The sequence below is a fragment of the Belonocnema kinseyi genome, chromosome 6 (assembly GCF_010883055.1).
Source record: "Belonocnema kinseyi isolate 2016_QV_RU_SX_M_011 chromosome 6, B_treatae_v1, whole genome shotgun sequence".
NCBI lineage: Eukaryota > Metazoa > Arthropoda > Insecta > Hymenoptera > Cynipidae > Belonocnema > Belonocnema kinseyi.
The window spans coordinates 38,888,768-38,911,487 of record NC_046662.1 but is presented as its reverse complement, the minus strand read 5'-3'; the positions used below and the strand labels follow the sequence as shown (position 1 = coordinate 38,911,487).

Genomic DNA, 22,720 nt, shown 5'->3' with positions numbered 1-22,720 from the left:
AGGAAGCAAGGAATTTTTCAAAAATTAACCCAATCATATCTTACATTATTTATCTGTATTTATATACTCATATATATCAAGACAACTTCAATATTCTTTTCTTTTATTATTATTTTTCATAAAATTTAAGAATTGAAAATACTTAATGCAATATATTATTAACTAATTACAAAATATACAAAATTATTGTAAATTATACAAATAACAATGTAAATTATACAAATAACAATCTTTTCTTCAAAGGAGGCTCATTAATACGTTTATCGTCGTCCTCATCATTGTTCTTTTCAGATTGTTTAAAAATACCGTGATAGTCACAACGTTGTTGTTCAAATTTAAACGATATTTTAGCACATAACGGCCATAAAAAGTGATTAAGTAATTGATTACGGCTACAATTTGTTCTAAGGATGTACTACAAACACTACCATGCGTTTTCGTATAATAGGGATTCGGTCAGTTCTAAATGAGGCTTAGATTATACCCTGGAAATTAAACTATTCGGTTGAAGATTAACTCTTTTGTTAAAAATTCGTCTTCTATAGTTAACACTCCAACTGTTTGATTAAAAATTGAAATAGTTCGTTAAAAACTCATATTTTTGTAGATTCACCTCTTTGGTTTAAAAATGTTGGGCTGCTCACTTTCGAATTTTAATTTTGTAAGTATTTCAAGTTCACCTACCATTAGAGGGAGGGGAAGTTGTTGAGACCGATGTTTCATGGTCTCCATTCGAGGGCCTGGCGTTAGGTTCTGGTGTCTTTTTTGGCTTCCGTTTCCGCGTTTGGATGCCGTCTTTTCTCATCGCTAATGGTCTATTGACACCATGAAGTTTGAAGTATAAACCACATGCGTTGCAGACTGGTTCACCCTCGTTATTGCGCCTCCATAAAGTTGTCGTTCGTGTCCCACAATTTGTGCAGCATAACCCCAGCCGCCTCGTTGCAGTCTGGAATTCGGAGATCTGTCCCATTGCTAATGTATACCGGAAGAACTCTTGTGGATAATAAATTAGAAAAAAGGAAACCTCGATTTTTAATCATTTTTAGACTCCACAGTTTTATCGCAAAATTTAAAATTTATTCGAAGATTTTAAGTTGTTTTCTACTTTTAAGAATGTGGTATAATCGACCAATCAAATTAATCAGTAGATTAAAGTAGAAACTTGAAAATCAGTAAGTATTCTCTCGCTCGAAAGAGTATGGTCCAGGCATCACGTCTAAGAAATATTCAAAGTTCCAGAAAAAACCGAGAGTAAATTTTTTAATGAGAAAGCATTGTTAAGGGGTCCTTTTTGAGATATAAAAATTTATAGAATAGATCTATTAATCCAGACGCCACTAACACTTCTGTATGCACTAATAGGTCCTCGAGATTATTCTTTTTTAAAAGGTCAAAAAAGGTCCCTGATTACGAATTTCTTGGGAAGGATTTTAAAATTTGGGTCAGATTTTGTTTAAACAATGTTTTTAAACAATTTCATTATTTATTGACAAAAAAAATTTTTTAAATCATGTTTAACATGGCTGGGCAAAAATAAAACTTATCTGCATCCTGCACTTTGTGTCATAATTTTGCTTCAAATTGTTGCGAAAGCTTTATCTAGCAATATTAACATAATTTGTTAATTTTTGTATGGCCTTATAAACAATGTATTTTTTATAAATATACACTTCCATAAAAGCCGCAAATTTCAAATTATTAGAGATTACCTTTTTTATAACCTTAATTTTACCATAAAGAGTGTAATTATCTTGGGTAGCATTTTCGATATCTGACTTTCATTGTTTATAACTATTGTTATTAACAAAAAAGCTTAATTAAGACAATAAATTTTTTCTTAATTTTTGTATTAATATATGGCACAAAATAAAACTTTACTTTGAGAATATTTTCTTGTACGACCAGCCATTATTTATTTATGGCCTTATAAACAATGTATTTTTTATAAACATACCCTCCCCTAAAAACCGCAAAATTCAAGTTATTAGCGATAACCTTTTTTTATAACCTTAATTTTACTATAAAGAATGTAATTATCTTGGGTAGCATTTTCGATATCTGACCCTTATTGTTTAAAACCATTGTTATTAATAAAAACTTTTAATTAAAAAAATCAATTTTTTCTCCATTTTTTAATTAATCCATAGCACAAAATAAAACTGTTCACTCTCCCAAGATAATTACATTTCTAATCGTAAAATTAAGGATATAAAAAGGTAATCGCTAATAACTTTAAAATTGTGGCTTTTAGGGGAAGATGTTTTTATAAAAAATACATTGTTTATAAGGCCATAAATAAATAATGTCTGGTTATACGAAAAAATACCCTGAGGGTGAAAAGTTTTATTTTGTGCCATAGATTGATAAAAATTAGGAAAAAATCGATTTTCTTAATTAAGCATTTTTGTTAATAACAGTAGTTATAAACAATAAGGATCGGATACAAAAATGCTAACTCCAAAATAATTAAATTCTTTATGGTAAAATTAAGGATATAAAAAAGTTGATCTCTAATAACTTGAAAATTCTGGCTTTTAGGGTAGCGTTTGTTTACAAAAAATACATTGTTTATAGTCGAGAGAGTAAAAAGTTTAATCATGTGTCACGGATTAATAACAACAAATTCAAGTCAATTCTGGTAATTTGGGGTCATTATTTATATCAATTGTTATAAACAATTTAGCAAAAGAAATTATGAACAACAAATGATTTTAATAATACTAAATGAAGCTTTCGCAACAATTTGAAGCATCATTGTGAAACTGGTTGATCTTTATGATTGTTTATTAATAAATGAAGAGTCTAAACGGTTTTCTCTTTTAAATAACCATTTTTTAACAACAATTTAAGGAGAGAAGTTTTTATTCGATCAGAAGATTTCTTTCTCCTTTAAGAGGTCTATCATTGATATAGACAGTATAAAAGTTTTGAATTTTTCTGAATTATAGATTCAGAGGTAACACTGTAAAAAAATTACAATTTTGTTAAAAAATCAATTGTTTATAGCGCTGTACACTGCAAACGGACTCTCATACGAAAAAAGTGCAGAATGCAAAAACGTTTTATTTTTGTTCAGTCATGTTAAGAATGATTTTATGATTTTTTTGTCTATAAATAATGAAATTGATTTAAGAAAATGTTCAAACAAAAGTTGACCCATATTTCGAAAACCTGCCCAAAATATTCGTAATCAGTGGCCTTTTTTTGACCTTTTAAAAAAGAGTAATATCGAGGACATAATAGTGCATACAGAAGTGTTAGTGGCTACCGGATTATATTGCCAAACCCGTTTTTTAACAGTTTCAAAAGACATTTCCTTTCCCATTGCATTTTTGAGAAAAAGCTATATCAGGAAAAAGAAAGTGAACAAAATTATGAGAAAAACTAAAAAAATAACTTTCTATCTTTAATAGTTTTCAAGGCGCGGTAATCTGAAAAATACGGATTTTTTTATTTTCAGCGGAAAACTAGTAAGGTATTTCGCAGGATTTCAAAGAATTTTAAATCTTTCAGGGAATCTTACAATTTTCCAAAAACATTTTTATTTATTTCAATAATTTGAAATGACCTTGAAGTTCATCGTTAAGGTCATTGTTAAAGCCGCCACGGAATACGCCTAGTTAAAGTTAGTAAATTTGTTCGTTACAAACAAAATTTGAAAAACTTCAATTCGCAGAGGTATGCAAACCTTCTTTAAGTTTAAATGACCTTAGAGTGACCTTCAAGGTTTTTTGAGGTCAACTTTTTTTAAAAATGGAAACCTAATTTTTTCACGTCGGCAATCGATAGACCAGTAAATTTTATGTTCGAATATTTTCTCAGGTCATGGGTCCAATTTTACCTTGACTCAGAGGTATGTAGACCTTGTTTCAGTGTAATCAACCTTGAAGTGTCCTTCAAGGTTACAATGTGCCTATGGCCTGGGTTTATATTTGAGCGTAAAATTTTCCGCTGTATTGATTGCGGGTGTAAAAAAGGGAGCTTCCATTCTAAAAAAGTTGACCTTGAAGAAACTTTGAAGGTCGTTGTCAAGAAAAAAATAAAGGTCACCATTGAATTTCTCGTTGAAATTTATTTTAAGAATGATCTTGACCTCCCTATAAAATACCTTGCATGAGAAAATATTCAGCCGTCCTGGGACGATTCTTTTGAAATATTTCAGGGTATTTTTAAAGATCCCGAGAAATTTTTAAACATATTAAAATAATTTTAAGGGATTTTTAAGATTTTAGGGTATTTTTAAGTGTTTTGTAGGGATCTAAAAATTTGACACATTTGAAAATGCACCCTGAATTATTATTAATTAATCCTGAGTTCTTTTAAGTTCTTTCTAATTTTACTTAAACGCTTGGATTCTTCCAAAATAAACTCAATCATAGTCAATTCAATGGATTTTTCTAAATTTTGAAGTTTTTATTTAATTGAACCTATGGATCAACTGATAACATGGTAAAAGGATTTGAAAGATTTAAACACATTTTTTCCAATTCCTTGGAATTTTCAAGATTTAAAAAAAAAATGTCAAGGAATTTCAAAAGATTTGAAAGGATTGAAATCAGTTAAAGGTTATTTTGAAAGATTCCAAGTAATTTTTCATTGATTTAATATCTTAATGGAATTTTAAAGGATTTGAAATATTTAAGGAAATTTTGAAAGATCTCAAGAAATTATTAATTAATTTCATTAATTTGAATGGATTTTCAAGCGTTTAAACACTTTATAACATTGGAATTCTCTGAAATTTTTTCCACTTTTTAAAATTAATAAATGTTCAAAGAATTTGAAACATTTTAAGGTATTTTTTCAAATTTAAAAAAATTACATGTCATTTCTAACAGATTTACACAATTTCAAGGGACTTCCAAAGGTCTTCATAATGTTAATTTTCAAATGTTGTTGGAAATTTATTTGTAATTCGCCTTGAATTCTTATTAATTTAACCTCAATTCTTTTAAATTATCATAATTCTACTCAATTCAATTAATTCTTTCATATTCTTTTTCTTGATCACTTCATTACTTTTTAAATTCATCTTGATTTTTTATAAATTTCATCTAGATGTTTTCATCTCCTTCAAACTTCTCTAAATTCTCTCAAAAATTTATTGTAATCAATCGATCTGTTTCGATTTTTAAAATTGTTCCAATTCTTTTGAATTTATAATTTTAGTTGTTTGTAACCATTAATCACTTCTTGTGTTAGAAATTAGAAGGAGTTTAAAGATTTGAAGACATTTTTTTAATTCACCTTGAATTCTTTTTAATTCTTTGGAATACTCTTATTTTTGTAATTTACTTGAATTCTTCTAAATTCGCACAATTCTGTCAATTAAATGGATCGTTTTGGAAGTTTTGAAAGTTTTTATTTAATTGATCCAAATTCTTTTAACTTCATATCGAATTCATAGATATTTCATAAAATTCGTTTTAATTCCCTTGAATTTTTCTAACCTCATTTCAAAGTTGCTCAATTCAATTAAGTTTCTTGATATTTTAAAATTGTTTTCAACTCATTTGAATTTTGTAAATTCACCTTGAATTTTTGTGAACTTCATCGAATTCTTGTCGTTTATCTGGAATTGATCTAAATTTATTTCAATTTTACGGTAATTAATGAGATTTTTTCAACTTTTTCAATGTTTTACAATTCATTTGAATTCTTCTAAATTTAACTTGAATTGTTTTAAACTGAATTGTTTTGCAAAATAGTCAAAAATTGTCAACTTTAAAAGATCATGAGGCATGACCTATTGCAATTAGAACATTGTTCTCTTTTTTTCAAATTACTGAAAAATAAGTCTTCTCTTACTGATATTCAGAACACTTTTCATTAAAATTATTAGATTCTAAACAATTTTACTGTCTTTTTTTTCTGGGGACACAACCACCAAATGCCTAGACTCAAGAAAGAGCTAACATTTTTTTCGATTGGTTTTTACGTTTTATGCTTTTGTTAAGAGAATAACAGAAATTATTAACGTCTTTTCAGACTAGATGGAGCTGTGAATAAAAATTTTTTTGTCAAAAAATATCTCCTTTGCCCCGCTAGGAATCGAACCACAGAACTTCCGATTGCCGGTCGGGTGCCTTTCCCTTGAGCTACTAGAGAGTTCGAAAGAAGAATGTTTTTTCATAAATGCACGCATTATTTTGCCAGGTGTTACAAGTCAAATTTTTCAAGGAATCTGTATTTATCATCAGAGAGTAAAAGAAATTCTTAACGTATTTTGAGACTAGAAGAAGCTATGAATTAACATTTTTTCTAAATTGTAACTTAAGGGAAAAGCACTGGTTCGATTCAAAGCACAGCTAAGAAGATCTTTTTTTTATAACAAAATTAATGAAAAAAATGTTTAATTCATAGCTTCATCTAGTTTGAAAAGACGTTAAGAATTGTTGTTGCTCTTTGATGATAATACAGATTTCATGAAAAGTTTGAATAAATAACATCTGGCAAATTAATGCGTACATTTCTGAAAAAAGATTCTTCTTTGGATCTCTTTAGTAGCTTAAGAGAAAAGCACCCGACCGGCATTCGGAAGTTCTGGAGTTCGATTCCCAGTCGAGCGAAAGATCTCTTTTTCAGAAGAAAATTTATTTTAAAAAAAAGTAACACATTACAAAAATTAATATATTCCGTGTATGATTTAATATAGCTCAGAATCTGATATTTATTTAGAAATTAAAAAAGTTTACTTTATGGTTAAAACAATTTAAAAAATTTAACAAGTCTTTCTATGGATGTCTAATTTTGATATGAAAAGTTTGTTTTTCGATCGATTTCCTCAATTCTTTTTGTAAAAAGTATTGCTGAACTTACCAGTCGCTTTGAGGGTTTAATAAGCGGGCGGTTCATGCCATTCATTTTGTGATAAAGGCCACAAGCATTACAAAGATAATGACCAGTTCCATCTCTTCGCCAAAGGGGTGTTGAAATTGCTCCACAATTTACACATTCGCGTCCTTCTCCAAATTGAAATTCCATGGAGGAATCTGGAAAGACCATTGTTTTTTATTATGCATAATATTTGAAAAAAAAAACGGTTTTTTCTAGTCAAATTTTTTTCATTAACATAATCCCAAATTTATGCAATAACGGAAAAGATTCTTTGATCCAATGTAAATCGATTGGCCTATAATATTAATACACTTTATTGAAGAGTAAGGAAGTTATGCTCATTTGTAATGTTATAAACATCTGTTTTAAACAGAGAAATTTTTTTCAACGACGTAAACCAAATTTGATGTATGAATAGAAAAGTCGTTTTCATTATAAATTTTCAAATCAAATAATTCTGACAGAGGCTGACATGGATTGTAAGAGTATTAATTTTATATTTGAAAAATTTTTTGTATTATTTTTAAAAATTAAAACTTAATCTAAAATTAACTTAGTGTAAAGCTGGGAAAGGGATTGAATGCAACAGAAATTCCACCTTCCCCTTTCCAGCTCGAAAAATTACAATTTTTAATAAAAAATTTTATTTGTGTGATTTGTCATCGTATTTACAAATTTTTTTATTATTTTATAATTTTCTATTTTTGGTAAATTTTTATTCGTAAATTGATTAAAATTAAAACTTTAGTCTGTCTAGTTTAAAGCTATTTTAAACTGTAAATGGAACTTTTTTATTTTGGTATTGAAAATGATCTTTTTAAGTTAATAATTTATGATGAAGATAAAACCCTTTGGTTAAAATTTATCACTTTGGTTGAAAATTGTTTGTTTTTTATGGAAAATTAATTTTTCCTGAAAAATTAACTGCACCATTTTTGTTTCAAAGATTTTCTTTTTTAGTTGAAAATTCAACTTTTCGGTAGAGAATTCTCAAATTTTGTCAAAATTTTGTTTTTTCAGTATAAAATTAATCTTTTTATTCAAAAATTCATCTTTTTGGTGAAAAATGTAACAACTAGGTTTTAAAGTTCAATTGATTTCTTAAAAATTAGAAAAAAATTATCTTTCTTATATTCAACTTTTATCTTTAAATTTAAATATTCTCTTCTTGGTTGAAAACTGTTTGGATGAAAATTGATATTTTTTAGTTGAAAATTCATATTTTTGGTTCAAAATTCATCACTTTGGTTGAAATATTTTTTTAGTGGAAATTTATTTTTTTTTATCCTAAAATTTAACTATCCTGTTCTTTGTTGAAAACTGATCTTTTTTATTTCAAAATTTAACTATTTGATTGAAAATTGATCTTTTTATATTTATTGTCATAGATAGATGTTGATAAAAATTCATTTAAATAATATTTAATATGTAAATAGTAAAATTTAAAAATTTTAAATTTTGAGTTTCTATGTTTTTTTATTTATTCAACTTTTTAAATTAATTTCTGGTGTTTTTCAGTTATTCGGTAGTTTGGAGGCATTTCAAATCATTTCTAAAACTAGGAAGGAAAAATGTAATTTTAAAACCACAAAAACGACTGTGAAAAACACGTTTCCTTCCCGTTTTTGATACTGAGCACTTGTCAACTTTTTCCAGTATTTTTGATTAGATAGAAATATCTCAAATAAATGAAATATTTTTTAAGCTTATTTAGACAACCCTATATTTTAGAAGCATAATAAATTTTGTCACGAAAATCATTTATAATAAAAAAAATTGCATCAAATCTGTAAAGTAATTTCAAAAATGCATAACTTTTTATTAAAAATGGATTTTGTAAAATTTAAATATAACTTTAGTAAGTAGGTCATAATATTTAAAAATTGCATTTAAAATATTTTAAAACTCCGTTTCGAAGTTTTTTATTGATTCACTGCATGCTTGCGCCATCTGTTCTGTCAAGTTTGAACTCCTAATATCATACTCAGTAATCAATCAATAAAATTGAATTAAGTGTTTCATTAAAAAAAAATTTATTATTTCTTAATTAATATTTTTATGTTATAACATTTTTCATAATAAATCTGAATACTTCAGGCTTATATTTCAAAACTAATTTAATCAGAATTTATAATTGTTTAGACGAAGAAATAGTTAGATGCATTTTTATGACATTATTTTCGTTCTAAAAAGGAGATGTTCATTTTGATGATATGATAACAAATTTCAAGAAATTTTTGAAATTCAATTGCTCAGTTGATGACCAAACATTAATTCTTAATTCATTTTTTATTTAAAAAGTTCTAATTCAATGATTACCTTCAATTTTTATCTATTTTTATACAACCTTGTTTTTATTGTATAAAAGAATTCTGCAATCTAAATTATATTATATACACATGTATGTATAGTTAAACACGCCTGCTAATGATAGATAACTTAATTTAAAATTGTAGATTGATTCATTGATTTTCTAATAATTTATTATAATATTATTCAGTTTAGTTTCATTTAAACTACATACAAATCGTTCTTGGTACTTCTGGTGATAATAAATGTTTCTATTCTTGAAAGTGAATATAGGAAATATTTTTAATATTTTTACCCATTGTTAAGTGTTGACTAGAAAAAACGCTCTTCTCATTTTTGTAAAATGCTTTATTTATAAATTTTCATAAAACTGCAGTCAATTTTATGAAAAAAGTAAATTTTTTCTCTTTATGGTGAGGAATTTAAAATTACCTTGACAAAAATAAATTCACTCAAATTTTAAAGAGCCTTCTGTTGCATTTCTGACAGAAAACACTTGACGGGAAGCTCAACGCACTTTTCAAGGAGGCCGCTATCATTTATCCCTGCACATGGCCCAATCTGGTTAACCAGTGGCAGTGCATCTCCAAAAAATTAATATGTCTTTTATTTTCCTGCTCGCAAAAAAAGCTTTTATCGTTCATTTTTTAAGTGGAATATAATAATTTCTAAATAATGTGACCATAATTTATATTTTAACTATTTTTATTCCAAAAGCAAAAATAATTCTCGTTAGAAAAATAATACTTTATATATTTTCTTGCAAATTTGCGTATATTGTTAAAATTTTGTAATAAATTTTGTATGAAAAAGTACAAGCTTGAGGTAGACTGGGTGGCGTGAGTGCTTGATGTTTGAGGTTCTGATAAACAATCAAAAGTTCCATGGACTACATACGTGTACGCAACTGATAAGATTATGAGTCGGCAAGAAATTTCCTATGAGTGTAACGATTAGTTTATCAAATTCCCGCTGGTATGACTTATCGTCATAAAAAAGGGAAAACAGTCTAGGACAGTAAATGTGTATATATTTTATGTTTATTGATATCAGTCAATATATATTATTTCGTTTTCTAGAAAAGCGTAAGAAACTAAGTTTATGTCCGGGGTGTTATTTAATTTTTTTCTGTTTTTTTCATCTTTCAATTATTTGCGATCTTAAAATCCGGGGTACACTCAAAGTCGTTGATTATTATTTTTCTGAAGTTGTAAATGTATATTTCGTCAATCAAAGAGGGGAAAATTTACGTTTCAAAATAAAAATATAAAAATGATTAAGAATTATTATAGTTCTTACTCAAGCATATGGATCATCCATATAAATTACGTAATCAATTTTTGTAGCCTTCAGGTAAAACCAGATTTTACGTTTATACTGATTAATTAAAACAAAAATAATTTTAAGTTATAAAAAAACTAATTTTCTTCCAAATAGTTTATTTTTGTAACTAAATTATTGAACTTTTAAGACAAAATGAGGAATTTTGTGTACAAAACAGCTGAATTAGCAAATAAAAAAAAGAAATAAGAAAGCGGATTTTTTAAACAAAAAGATTCATTTACTACCAAAAAAGACGAATTTTCAATAAAATTCAAGAATTCTCAACTAAAAAGTTAAATCTTTAAGAAAGACAGAAACAACTATAGTTGTTATACTTGTTACATTTGTAACCAAAAAGATGAATTTTTAACCAAAAAGTTGAATTTTCAACTAAAAAGATGAGTTTTTAAACAAAAAGATTAATTTACTACCTAAAAAGACAATTTTTCAACAAAATGCAAGAATTGCCAACCAAAAGGTTGAGTTTTCCACTAAAAAAGGATAAAATTTTTAACTAAAAGATTTATTTACTTCCAAAAAAGACGAATACCAAAAAGTGTAATTTTTAAAAAAGATAGAAAGAAAGATCAATTTTTTACCTAAAAATATGAATTTTTGAACAGAAAGATTAATTTGTTATCCAAAAAGATAGATTTTTTTTAAATTCAAGAATTCTGAAACAAAAAACTGAATTTTCATATAAAAAGATTACTTTCCTACAAAAAAATAAGAATTTTTAATAAAATTCAAGAATTCTAAAAACTAAAAACATTGAATTTTTAACTAAAAAAGATTAACTCACTAACAAAAAAGACGAATGTCCAACAAAATTTAAGAATTTTGAACCAAAAGTTGAATTTTTAACTAAAACAGATGAAGTTTAAAAAAATAAGATTAATTTATTACAAAAAAAGACGAATTTTCAATAAAATTCAAGAGTTCTCCAACGAAAGTTCAACTTTTCACTAAAAAAGATGAATTTTTAAACAAAAAGATTAATTTTCAATAAAATTCAAGAATTTAAAACCAAAAATTTTAATTTGAAACTAAAAAACATCTAAATTTTGTAACCAAAAAATAATTTACTACCAAAAAGTACAACTTTTCAACAAAATACATGAATTGTCAAACAAAAAGTTGAGTTTTCATCTAAAAAAGATGAAATTTTGCACTAAAAGATTTATTCACTGCCAAAAAAGACGAAAGCCAAAAAGATTAATTTTTAAGAAAGATAGAAACAAACAAAAATTTTTACCCAAAAAAATGAATTTTTAAACAGAAAGATTAATTTGCTACCAAAAGACGAATTTTTTTAAAATTCAAGCATTTTTAAACAAAAAAAAATTAATTTTCAAATAAACAGATTACTTTACTACGAAAAATACGAATTTGTAATAAAATTCAAGAATTTTTAACCAAAAAAATTGAATTTTTAACTAAAAAAGATTAATTGACTACCGAAAAAGACGAATTTTCAACAAAATTCAAGAAATTCATTGATTGACTCTTCAATTTAGAGTATTAAAAATGATAATGTGGATTTATGTTTTTGGAACAGAATCTAAATCTTTCAATTTAAGAAAGTTAAAAAAGTTTATTTGGCCCTGGATAAAGCAAGGTTGATAATGATAAAACATATTACAGAAATTAAGCTGAAAATTGGTGAAATCGAAATAGTTGTTGACTAAATACTTTTTGTGAAGAGTTGATTCAAATTTTTGTTGACACAAAATTTGTTTGAACCAGACAAAAGTTTGTTGATCGTATTGCCATAGTATCATATATAGCAATCAATAATTAGGTGGACACAATAAAGAATTTTCTCATTGTCAATTAAATTTTGTGTAGTAGGTTATTAGAAATACAACAAATAAAATGTGTGTAAAATATTAAAACATACCATAAGGTGAAGCCCGTTGGAATCCTGAGGTGTCGTATGCTCTCCAGGAGGACATCATCGCGACATTTTGGGCATAAAATGGTGAAGCTGCCGCAGCAGCAAGGGTTGAATGGGGATGCGCTGCATGGGGATGTCCGCCATGAGGATGGCCGTGACCCCCATGGGGTCCCATACCACCCGCGGAACTCCCCGTGTGTCCAGCTAATGCATGGTGTGCATAAGTGTCCACTCCATGTTGCCACGAAGCCGTTTTATCCCTACAATTGAAAATATTCTTTTAAAATTGACCATCAATTTAGATTATTTTTTTATTAAGTTCTTCAAAATTTCGATCATAATGTAGACAAATTTTTATCAAGCTTTAAAATGAACAAATTATTGTTTCAAAAGCTAAACCTGATAGGTTATATTCAAAGGATTATTGATTATTATTAATGCTAACAGTTACCATGCTGGGGATGCAGAAGTGGGAAAGGAATGATATTGGGCTGCCGTGGCTGCGGAAGGAATTGTTGGTCTTGATGAAGGAACATAAACTGGTGCCTGAAGTTGGTGCCCCTGTTGTTGTTGTTGCTGAGATTGTTGCTGATAGTCGGAACTTGCGCCGTAGCCGCCACTTCCGCTCCCGTGGAACATCCTCCCCGAGAGCTTCCTTCAGAAAATTTACTGAAAAAAAATGAAAGCAATTTCAAAATTAAATTCAGCTTCAATTCGAGGTTCAACAGGTTTAATTAAGGAATTATATGGGATACATAATTAGTTCCACTTTTTATCTTTTGGTTTATTAAAGACTTCTAAGTTTTAAAGTATATAGGTTCCAGTATAGACAGTAAATAAAGGGTGATTGAACTTTTAAAATTAGAAGATAATGATCCACGGTATGGGAAACACTGATGCTGATTTCTAAAGATATTTTCTGTAGTCGTAATCAAATCTTTTAGCGAAATTGATGTAAAAACCAGAGGTTTCTATTATAGTATTCCTCAATCCTTTAGGTTTAAGATCTAATAACCGTTGATGGATCCAATATCAAAAATTATTTCACAGATTAGCACTTGCTCTAATTTCGCACCATAACTCTAATGTTTTTGAGAAGTTCGAAATGATTTAGGATCTTTCTTGGTTATAGAACAACACTGATAAAATCATTTTTTAAAGATTGCTTCTCAAGTCGCCATGTGCTTTAATTAATGATGGTAACCTTAATCAACATATCTTTACATCGGTAAAGTCTCTTTTACCAATCGCTTTACATACTGCAGCTTTAATCAAATCCTTCGATAAATTTGATGTAAAAAGTAGATGTCTCTATTGTACTGCATCTATTCTTGAATCCTCTAGAATCTAATAACCATCTATGGATCCAATATCAAACATCATTTTACAGATTGGCACTTGCTCTAATTTCGCATCCTAAATGTAATGTTTTCGAGAAGTTCAAATTGATTTAGGATCTTGTTTGGTTATGGAACAACACTGATAACATCAATTTTCAAAGATGTCCTCTCAAGACACCATGCGCTTTAATTTATGATGTTAACCTTAATCAACAGATCTGTACAACTCTAAACGTCTCTATTTTTTTCAATCATTTGACACATTTTAGCTATAGTTAAATCCTTTAATGAAATTGACGTGAAAACTAGATGTTTCTATTGTACTGCCTATTCTTTAATCCTTTGAGATCTAATAACCATCTATGGACACAACATCAAACATTATTTTACAGATTAGCACTTGCTCTAATTTTGCATCCTAACTCTAATGTTTTGGAGAAGTTCGAAATGATTTAGGGGTTTACTTGAATATAGAATAACATTGATAACATCATTTTTCAAAGATTTCTTTTTAAGTCACCATGTGTTTTGATTTATGATCGTAACCTTAATCAACAGATCTGTACCTATATTTTTTTCAATCAGTTTACATACCATCATCCAAATTCCAAAGCACCTACTGAATCAGTAATCAAGATCTCTCTTCAAATATCCACACAGTCGCAAATTGTCCCTAACCATTCTGCAACTAGCCGAAAAAAAACCAACAATGACCACTTTGATCAGCGGACTCGATAGGACTGGTTCGATTCTAAACCGCCCACGGGCCGTCCCTGAAAGTTTCACCATGGTGGGACCAATCTGGGCCCTGAACCAGGATCTTCCTGACCCAGCCAGACTCCAAAGAACCCTGGAATCAGAGAGAGGGTCTGCAGAATCGCAAAGGGTAGAGGTAATTTATGGCCCTGCTAAAGGGAGAAAGACTCAAGGAACGAAGATACCAGAGAGAGATGGAGAGGAGAGTCTAAGAGATTAAAAAAAAAGTTATAGCCTCAGGAGAGAGGGTTCAAGGCGTCTCCACCTCTGGAGAACGTGAATCCCAGACGCGATAGCGGCCATCGCTGCCGCGAATACCACCAAGTGTAGGCGGGACCAAAGCTTTTTTATCCACTCTCACACATACAGAAATATTTACTCATACAGAGAATCTAGTGCGCACGCTCCAGTCTCTATTATGCATGGTCGACAGTCTACCCTCGCGAAACCAGTTCGCGCGGTCCCCTCGCCATCCCCAGGATCCAGGAGGTTTGGACCAATCGAATTGCTCAGAATGCACTCTTCATCTTAGCAATCCTCCGGGTCTCGCGATTTTACTGTTTCTGAGAATCAAGAATCGAGTTCTTTGTGAAAAGAGGAGTTCTGGGTGAAGAACTTTGTGTGAACATCTGCAGGTGGCAGGAGTTTCGAAGAAAGATAGGTGCAATGGAAAGAGTTGTTATGAGCTATTTTGAATGGTTTAGGATGATTGGGTAATTATCAAGCTTCATCTGGGGGTTTTTATCAGTCTGATCAATCAGTGGGTCCTGCTGGGACTATTGGAATTCATAAGCATTTAAATTTTATGTAGGCAGACAGATGTAGCACATATGAAGTGCATTCAAATTATTGTTTTATCGCTATCGCACAGCTAATAAAATAACAATAATAATAAAGAGCTGTTTGATAAAACCTGTGTCATCATCAAAAGTGGATATATTAATTATTCCCTAATTTGTAAAACTTCTTTAACATTATGTGTTTCGCAGGCAAAGATCTTAATTAATTATTTTAATCTGAATTGCTAATAGTTATTTCTTATCAAATTATCTGTTTTTTTTTAATTCCTTAAACGATTGCTCAAATAAAACTTATTATTTTAACAATCTCTGAACCAATAGCAACTCTGAAATATTCTAGAATACTAGTGGCCCAAATTGAACCAAAAAATTGACAATTATCTCTAACTATCAACCAACATTGTTACAATCTTAAACAGATCTTCAGTACCGGACCAGATTTATAAACATCCAAAAATGAAAAACCCTCTCAGAATCGAAGCTTTCTATATAGAAAATAGGCCATTCATCTTTTATTCTTGCAGATCATCAACATCCCAGGGATTAATTATCTCAATTAGAATTTTTAACAATAAATCTTTCATATCTAACTATATCTGTTTTATTAGTTCCTGACGCTTGCTTTAACAAAACTTATCTTTTTAACGACTTATGAAACAATGAGAATTCTGAAACATTTTAGAATACTTGTGTCTCATTTTTAGACCAAACAATTGGCAATTGTCTAAAACCATTAACCAAGATTGTATCAATCTTAACTAGATCTTCAATACTTTAGCAAATTTATGAACATCCTAAAATGAAAATCCCTCTTAGAACTGAAGTTTTCATCTAAGTTTTCACTTTTTGTTATGCGCAGTTGTAAACATTTGATTTTCAACATTACCTTAAAAACTTTATTATTTTATGTGTGCTATCTTCCATTCAAAAATGAATAATGTTTATAATCTTAGTTTCTTTATTAAATTGCTCCCAATACAATATTATTTAAACCAAATTATAAAAGTAAGATATGCAAAATCTTCGAGTTTTAAAATACCCTAAAATATTTTTAATTCTTTTAAATCTCTTGATATCCCTTAACATCTTTTAAATATCTTTAAAATTTCATGGAATCCTTTATAATACCTTCAAATTATTGAAATCGATTGAAAAGTTAGGACTTTCAAGAAACCTTTAAGTGTTTCAAATTCTTTGAAAACTTTTAATATATACCTTAAAATCTTCAAAAGTCTTTAAAATTCTTTGGAATCTTTAAAAATACCTCTAAATTAATTAAACCCTTTATAACCCTTTAATTTTTTTAAATATATTGAAAAATCCTTGTAATCTTTTGAAATACCCTTGATTAATTTTTAATTTTGTGACCTCTTTTGATATCCCTTAAACTATTTTTTTTTTCAAGAATTCTGGGAATCTTTAAAAACACCATAAAATCTTTTTAATCATTCAAACTGCCTTCAATTTGAAATCGATTGAAAAATCTTTGAATTTCAAAATATTTTAAGATATTTCTAATTCTTTTAAATCTTTTGATATTCCTTGAAAATATATTTTTTTTAATATTCTTAAGAAACTTTAAAAATAACATACAATTTTTGAAATCCTTTAAAATTACTTTAATGCCTTTAATTTAAAATGGATTAAAAAATCTTGGAGTTTTAAAATGCCCTCAAATATTTGAAATTTATTGAATCTTTTAATATCCCCTAAAATCTTTAAAATCTCTCTTAAATTCATCGGAATCTTTAAAAATACAATGAAATATTTGAAATCCTTTAAAATTCTTTAAATTTATTGATATCGAAGGGAAAAATCTTGGTGTCTTTAAATACCCTTACCTATTTTAAATTCTTTGATATTTTTTTTATATCCCTTGAAATCTTTAAAATCTCTTTAAAGTTCCTTAACATCGTTAAAAATACCACATAATCTTTGAAATTCTGAAAAATCCTTCAGTTTATTGAAATCCATTAAAAAATTCTTAGAGTCTTAAAATACCCTTAACTATTTTTAATTCTTTGAAATCTTTTGATATCCCTCGAAATCTTCCGAATCTCTTAAAAATTTATCGGAATTTTTAAAAATGACATAAAATGTTTGAAATTCTTAATAATCCTTTTAATTCATTGAAATCGATTGAAAAATCTTAGTCTTAAAATATCCTTAATTATTTTAAATTCCTTAAAATATTTTAATACCGCTTGTAATCTTCAAAATCTCTTAAAAGTTCCCCGGAATGTTTAAAAATTCTTAAAAATGCCTTTAAATTGTAACAACCGATTAAAGAATCTTGGAGTTTTAAAATACCCTAAAATATGTAAAGTTCATTGAAATATTTTGATACCCCTTAAAATCTTTTAAAACTCTTTAAAATTTCTTCGAATCTTTAAAATGCCTTAAATTGACAAAATCCTTCAATTTATTGAAAAATTCTTGGAGTCTTTTATCAAATATCCCCAAATATTGCAAATTCGTGGAAATCTTTTGATATCCTTGGAAATCTTTGGAATCGTTTTGAAATTCGATTAAAAAGTTTTGAAGTTTCAAAGTTCCCTGAAATATTTCAAATTCCTCGAAATATTGTGATATTACTTGTAATCTCTTAGTTTCTTTATTAATTTTTTTCCAGTGGAATGTTATTTATTCCGAACTATAAAGTAAAATATGCATCATTAACTTGTAAAATCTTCGAAGTGAGTTAAAGGCAGAAGTGGCAAAAAGGTTCTATTCGCACGGTTTAAATCTATACTATGGGTTCCTTTGGAAACCATTGATCATTTCGGGTTTTTTTTTCAGCAAGAGAGGTTTCTTTTTGTAGCAGCTCCTTTGGAAACAAAAATTGGTTCTAATAGCAACCACGGTTTTTTTCTGTGTTTAAAATACCATAAAATTATTGAAATCGATTTAAAAATCTTGTAGTTTTGAAGAACCGTCAAATGTTTTAAATTTTTCGAAATATTTTGATCTCCCTTATAATCACTTACACTCAGAAAAATGTTTGTTTGAATCAAAAAACAAAATTTCTTTGAATTCATATAATTGAATCTAACAAATTTTTTGCTTTAATTTAAAAAAGTTTTATTTGATTTTAAGAAATGGAAACTATTTGCCTTATAGATTTAAACAAATGATTTGTTTTGTACAATTTGTTTAATTTAAACACAACATTGACTTTTATTAAACAATGCATTTAATTAAAATATGTTTATTCGAATTCATAAAAATATTTGTTTGATTCAAACGAAAAATACAGTACAAAGCAGTAATACAAAGTGCCGCTAGGTGTGATAAAGAGCTGCCGATGGTTCCTAAGTAACTAACCTAGAATCTGAATTAATTTATCATGTGATTTATTTGATGGCATTGGTATTTTTTCAGTGTTCTATTATTCTGAAGGTTTTGATTTACTGTGAAATCTTAAATTAATTGAAAAATGGACGAAATATCTCTAGTTTAGAAATTACTTGAATTGTAGGGCGTTTACCTTGGATATAATTGAAGATTTCGAATGTAAGTCTTTTTCAATACTAACTTCCTTTCTTTATAAAGATGATTTACGACATCAATCATGTTTTTTCTATTAAAATTATCATTGTATAATTAAAAGCAGGAGCACTTATATATACATTCAATTCAAATGTCTAACTCTGGTTCGTTTCTCATTATTCTAATTTATTAATGTTTTATTCAGAAATGAGAAGCACAGAGTTAACAATTCACCAGAATTAAGCTTCGGAATGAATACGTGTTTCTGGTTTTACATATACAACGATAATTATGATTAAGAATAAACATATTATCGAGCTCATACATCATTTTTATAAAGAATGCCGAATTTTGAGGTTAAGTGTAAAAAAAGATTTACTTCACTTGAACAAAGTCTATAATTAATTGAAAAAATATGTATTCAATGTAAACAGGAACTTTAATTATTTTAAACAAGAGATTTATTTTTAAAAAACCAAAAATGTATTTGAACCAAACAAATTAGGACAAACAAAAAATTTATTCAAATTAAACAAACATTTGTTTGCCTCCATATTAAAGAAATAATTTGTTTAAATCAAACAAGATTTGTTTGATTTAAACAAACATTTTTCTGAGTGTAGTTTCTTTATTAAAAATTTTCCCAGTGCAACTCTATTAAAACGCTTTTAAAACCATACTTTGGTTTCCTTTAGAAACTATTTATCATTTCGGGGTCTTTTCCAGCAAGAGAGGTTCTTTTTTGTTGCAGCTCCTTTGGAAGCAAAAATTGGTTCTAATAGAAACCCTACTCTTTTCTGTGAATTTATATACGCATAACCATTGACAAACTGTGATAAGTTTGTAAGCACTTGTGTGGCTATTTATGTATTATGTAAGCCATATGAAAGAAGATAGTATAGAAAGTACACACACTTTACATGTTATGCACACATAATTATTACAGATATGTACCACTTCCGTATTTCGGGCCAAGTAGGTCACCAAAAGCCCAGTGGCTAATAGTTCATTTTATCTAAGTTCATATGTAAATTACCAGATTTAGAACGACCAACTTTGATAACTTGATATATGCACGACAATCTCGAAATCGAAAGGCACATATTAATTATAAACTGCGTAATGCTGCACTATTAAAGATTTTATTTATTTATTTCCAATACAGAAAATTATATTAAAACAAAGTCAATGACGATATTCTTAGAATTTAAAAAAAGTTTCTTTTTTGATAAAAAAGAATTTAACGATGAAATTTGGACAACACGTTCTTAAAATTTTGTAAACTGTAAATTCAAATGTTTTTCGATTGGGATTTAAAAAATATTTTTAAAATACGTGAGAAAAAAGAAGGAAGGGGATTTGCAGATTGGTTTCTTAATTCCTCTTTTTTATTTTCGTTTTTTAAAATTTGAATGGAAACATTTAAGGGTGTGATGTCCCAATTTGATCTTTAGATTCTTAGGGTTTTTAAAAGATTTTCTATAAATCTAACAATTTTGTAATTACATTTGTATGTTATATGTTAAAGAGGAATTTTAATTTATGCTCATTTCAATATCTTTAATTTTAAAAACTAAGTTTTAAAAGGCTTGTTTTTACTCATGTTTTAAATTAAGTCGTTAATTAATAAAAACAAAAATCGGAAACACATGTAGATATATTTCTGTCCTCTTTTGTAGAGTTTCTAGAACCTTGACTTGAAAATTTCTCTCTTTTGACGGGAAATTTCAGGGAAATTTTAAAAAAATATTTAAAAGTCGCTATAAAGGTTTTAATGCTGGAAGTTCAACATTTTAAATTTTCTTAATTTTCATTAATACAATTTTAATGATCTCATCTCTTACAACAGGTAGGAAATTAAAAAATAATTTTTCTACCAACATAAATAATCGATCAATTCTTTCAAAACAAAAACCTGTGTATCTACTTCTTATATTTAATTTAAAAGAAATTTCGACCTAAAAACTTATATATAACAAAGTCCATACAATATTTATATCTTGAAACCCAATTTATTCGAAATTAAAAAAAAAGAAACTTTTTACAAATTTTTAAAGGTTTTAATAGAATAAAAATATTTTTTAAAGATTTTTGGAAAATATTTACTGATTTTTAATGTCGCAAAATTAATTTTCAGAGATTATTTCAAAAGGTTTTTAAAATTGTAAAAACAAAATAATTTGGGAGGTTGGAAGGCACTTTTTTGATTTTGAAACATTTTTACCAATTTTATTAAGTTTCAAAGATATTCAGGAGTTTTGTAATTTTTGAAGAGATTAAAAAACTTTTAACTTTAAAACATTTCCGTGAATGTATTACAAATGTTCTTATTTCTTCCATAATTCTACAAGTGCTGAATATGATTGAAACTGACGTAAATTTCTATTAAAATGTTTAAAAACGTATAAAATAAAAAAAAATTCTTAAGAATTTTGTAGATACTTATTTGTGACATCTGAAATCGCGTAAGATTTTTTTCAATTTTTCCAAATATCTTTGGAAAATTACATTTATGTAACGTTAACAACAAATAAACAAGTAAGTTAAAAAATAAATTGTTATTCGAAATTGTTCTTTGCTGATTTGAAGATTTTTTTATTGTATTAAAAATTATTTTCTCCCTCAAATTGTGATTTGGTTGAAATTTTTTTCTTTCTTGACTGAAAAGTGTTCTTTGGCTGAAAATTCAACGAATTTGTTGGAAATTCGTATTTTCAGTTGAATTCAACTGTTTTTGATTTTCAATTTAAATCTTTTTAGTTAAAATATCAACTATTACATTTTGTGTTAAGAATTTATATTTTATGGTTGAAAATTCAACTATTTTGTTGAAAACTAATCGTTTTATTGAAATTTCGGTTTGGCATTTCTGAAATCTTCAAAAATCTTATTCAATTTTTCAAGAATCTTTAGAAACCATATTTATATGACATTGAGAATAAGTAAATAGTTGTTCGAACATTTTATTTTTATTCATAGATTTGATGATTTAAAGATTTTTATGTTGTATCGAAAATTATTTTTTCATCTCAAATTGTGATTAGGAATTTGGATTGTTAAAATATCAATTATTGAATTTTTTTTTGAGAATTCATATTTTTTGTTCAAAATTCAACTATTTGGTGGAAAATGAACTGATTTATTGAAATTTTTTATTTGACTTGCCTGAAATCTTCAAAAATCTTATTAAATTTTTTAAAGAATATTACGAAGTTTATATTTATATAACCTTGAGAACAAATAAATAAAAAAATAAATAGTCGAAATTTTAACTTTAATTTGTATAAAAAATTATTTTTTCCCTCAAACTGTAAATTAGTTGAAAATTTTTTCTTTTTATGACTGAAAAGTTAAATTCAACTGTTTTTTTAAATTCAAATCTTTTTTTGTTAAACTATCAAAACCAATACATAGATAAATTTGAAAATTAATATTTTATCGAAATTTTTATTTTTATTTTAAGATAGAAGATTTAAAGATTTTTATTTTGCATTAAAAAATATTTTTTCCCTAAAATTGTAATTCCGTTGAAATTTTTTTCTTTAATGACTGAAGAGTTAAAATTAAATGTTTTTTTTTTAAATTTAAATCTTTTTAGTAAGCTATCAGCTATTTTAATTTTCGTTGAGAATTTATATTTTTTATAGAAAATAAAATGTTTGTTGAAATTTTGATTTTACGCTTGCCCGAAATCTTTAAAAATCTTATTGAATTTTCTTAAGAATCTTTCGAAAATAATATTTATATAACATTAAGAACAAATAGAAAAAATAAATAGTTAGTCGAAATTTTTATTTTTTTGAAGATTTTTATTTTGTATTAAAAATTATGTTTCCCCTCAAACTGTAATTTGATTGATAGCAATCTTTTTTGTTAAGATATCAACTATTATATTATTTTGTTGTAATTTATATTCTTTGATTGAAAATTCGCCTTTACAGTTAAAATCAGCTGTTTTTAAATCA

General features: G+C 27.2%; 1 protein-coding gene across 2 annotated transcripts in view; it reads right to left on the bottom strand.

The window, feature by feature from the left end:
* Window positions 1-22,720, bottom strand: part of LOC117174302 (GATA-binding factor A-like) — a 168,249-nt gene that overhangs the window by 5,746 nt on the left and 139,783 nt on the right. The window contains exons 2-5 of one of the 2 annotated variants that reach the window (XM_033363281.1): window positions 12,822-13,039; window positions 12,374-12,630; window positions 6,823-6,995; window positions 685-964 (exon numbers count right to left, since the gene is read on the bottom strand). In XM_033363281.1, the coding sequence (XP_033219172.1) occupies window positions 685-964; window positions 6,823-6,995; window positions 12,374-12,630; window positions 12,822-13,009 (898 nt within the window). In that variant the 5' untranslated portion in view covers window positions 13,010-13,039. The remainder of the gene's footprint in view (window positions 1-684; window positions 965-6,822; window positions 6,996-12,373; window positions 12,631-12,821; window positions 13,040-22,720) is intronic. The other variant, XM_033363282.1, reaches the window with a different exon arrangement.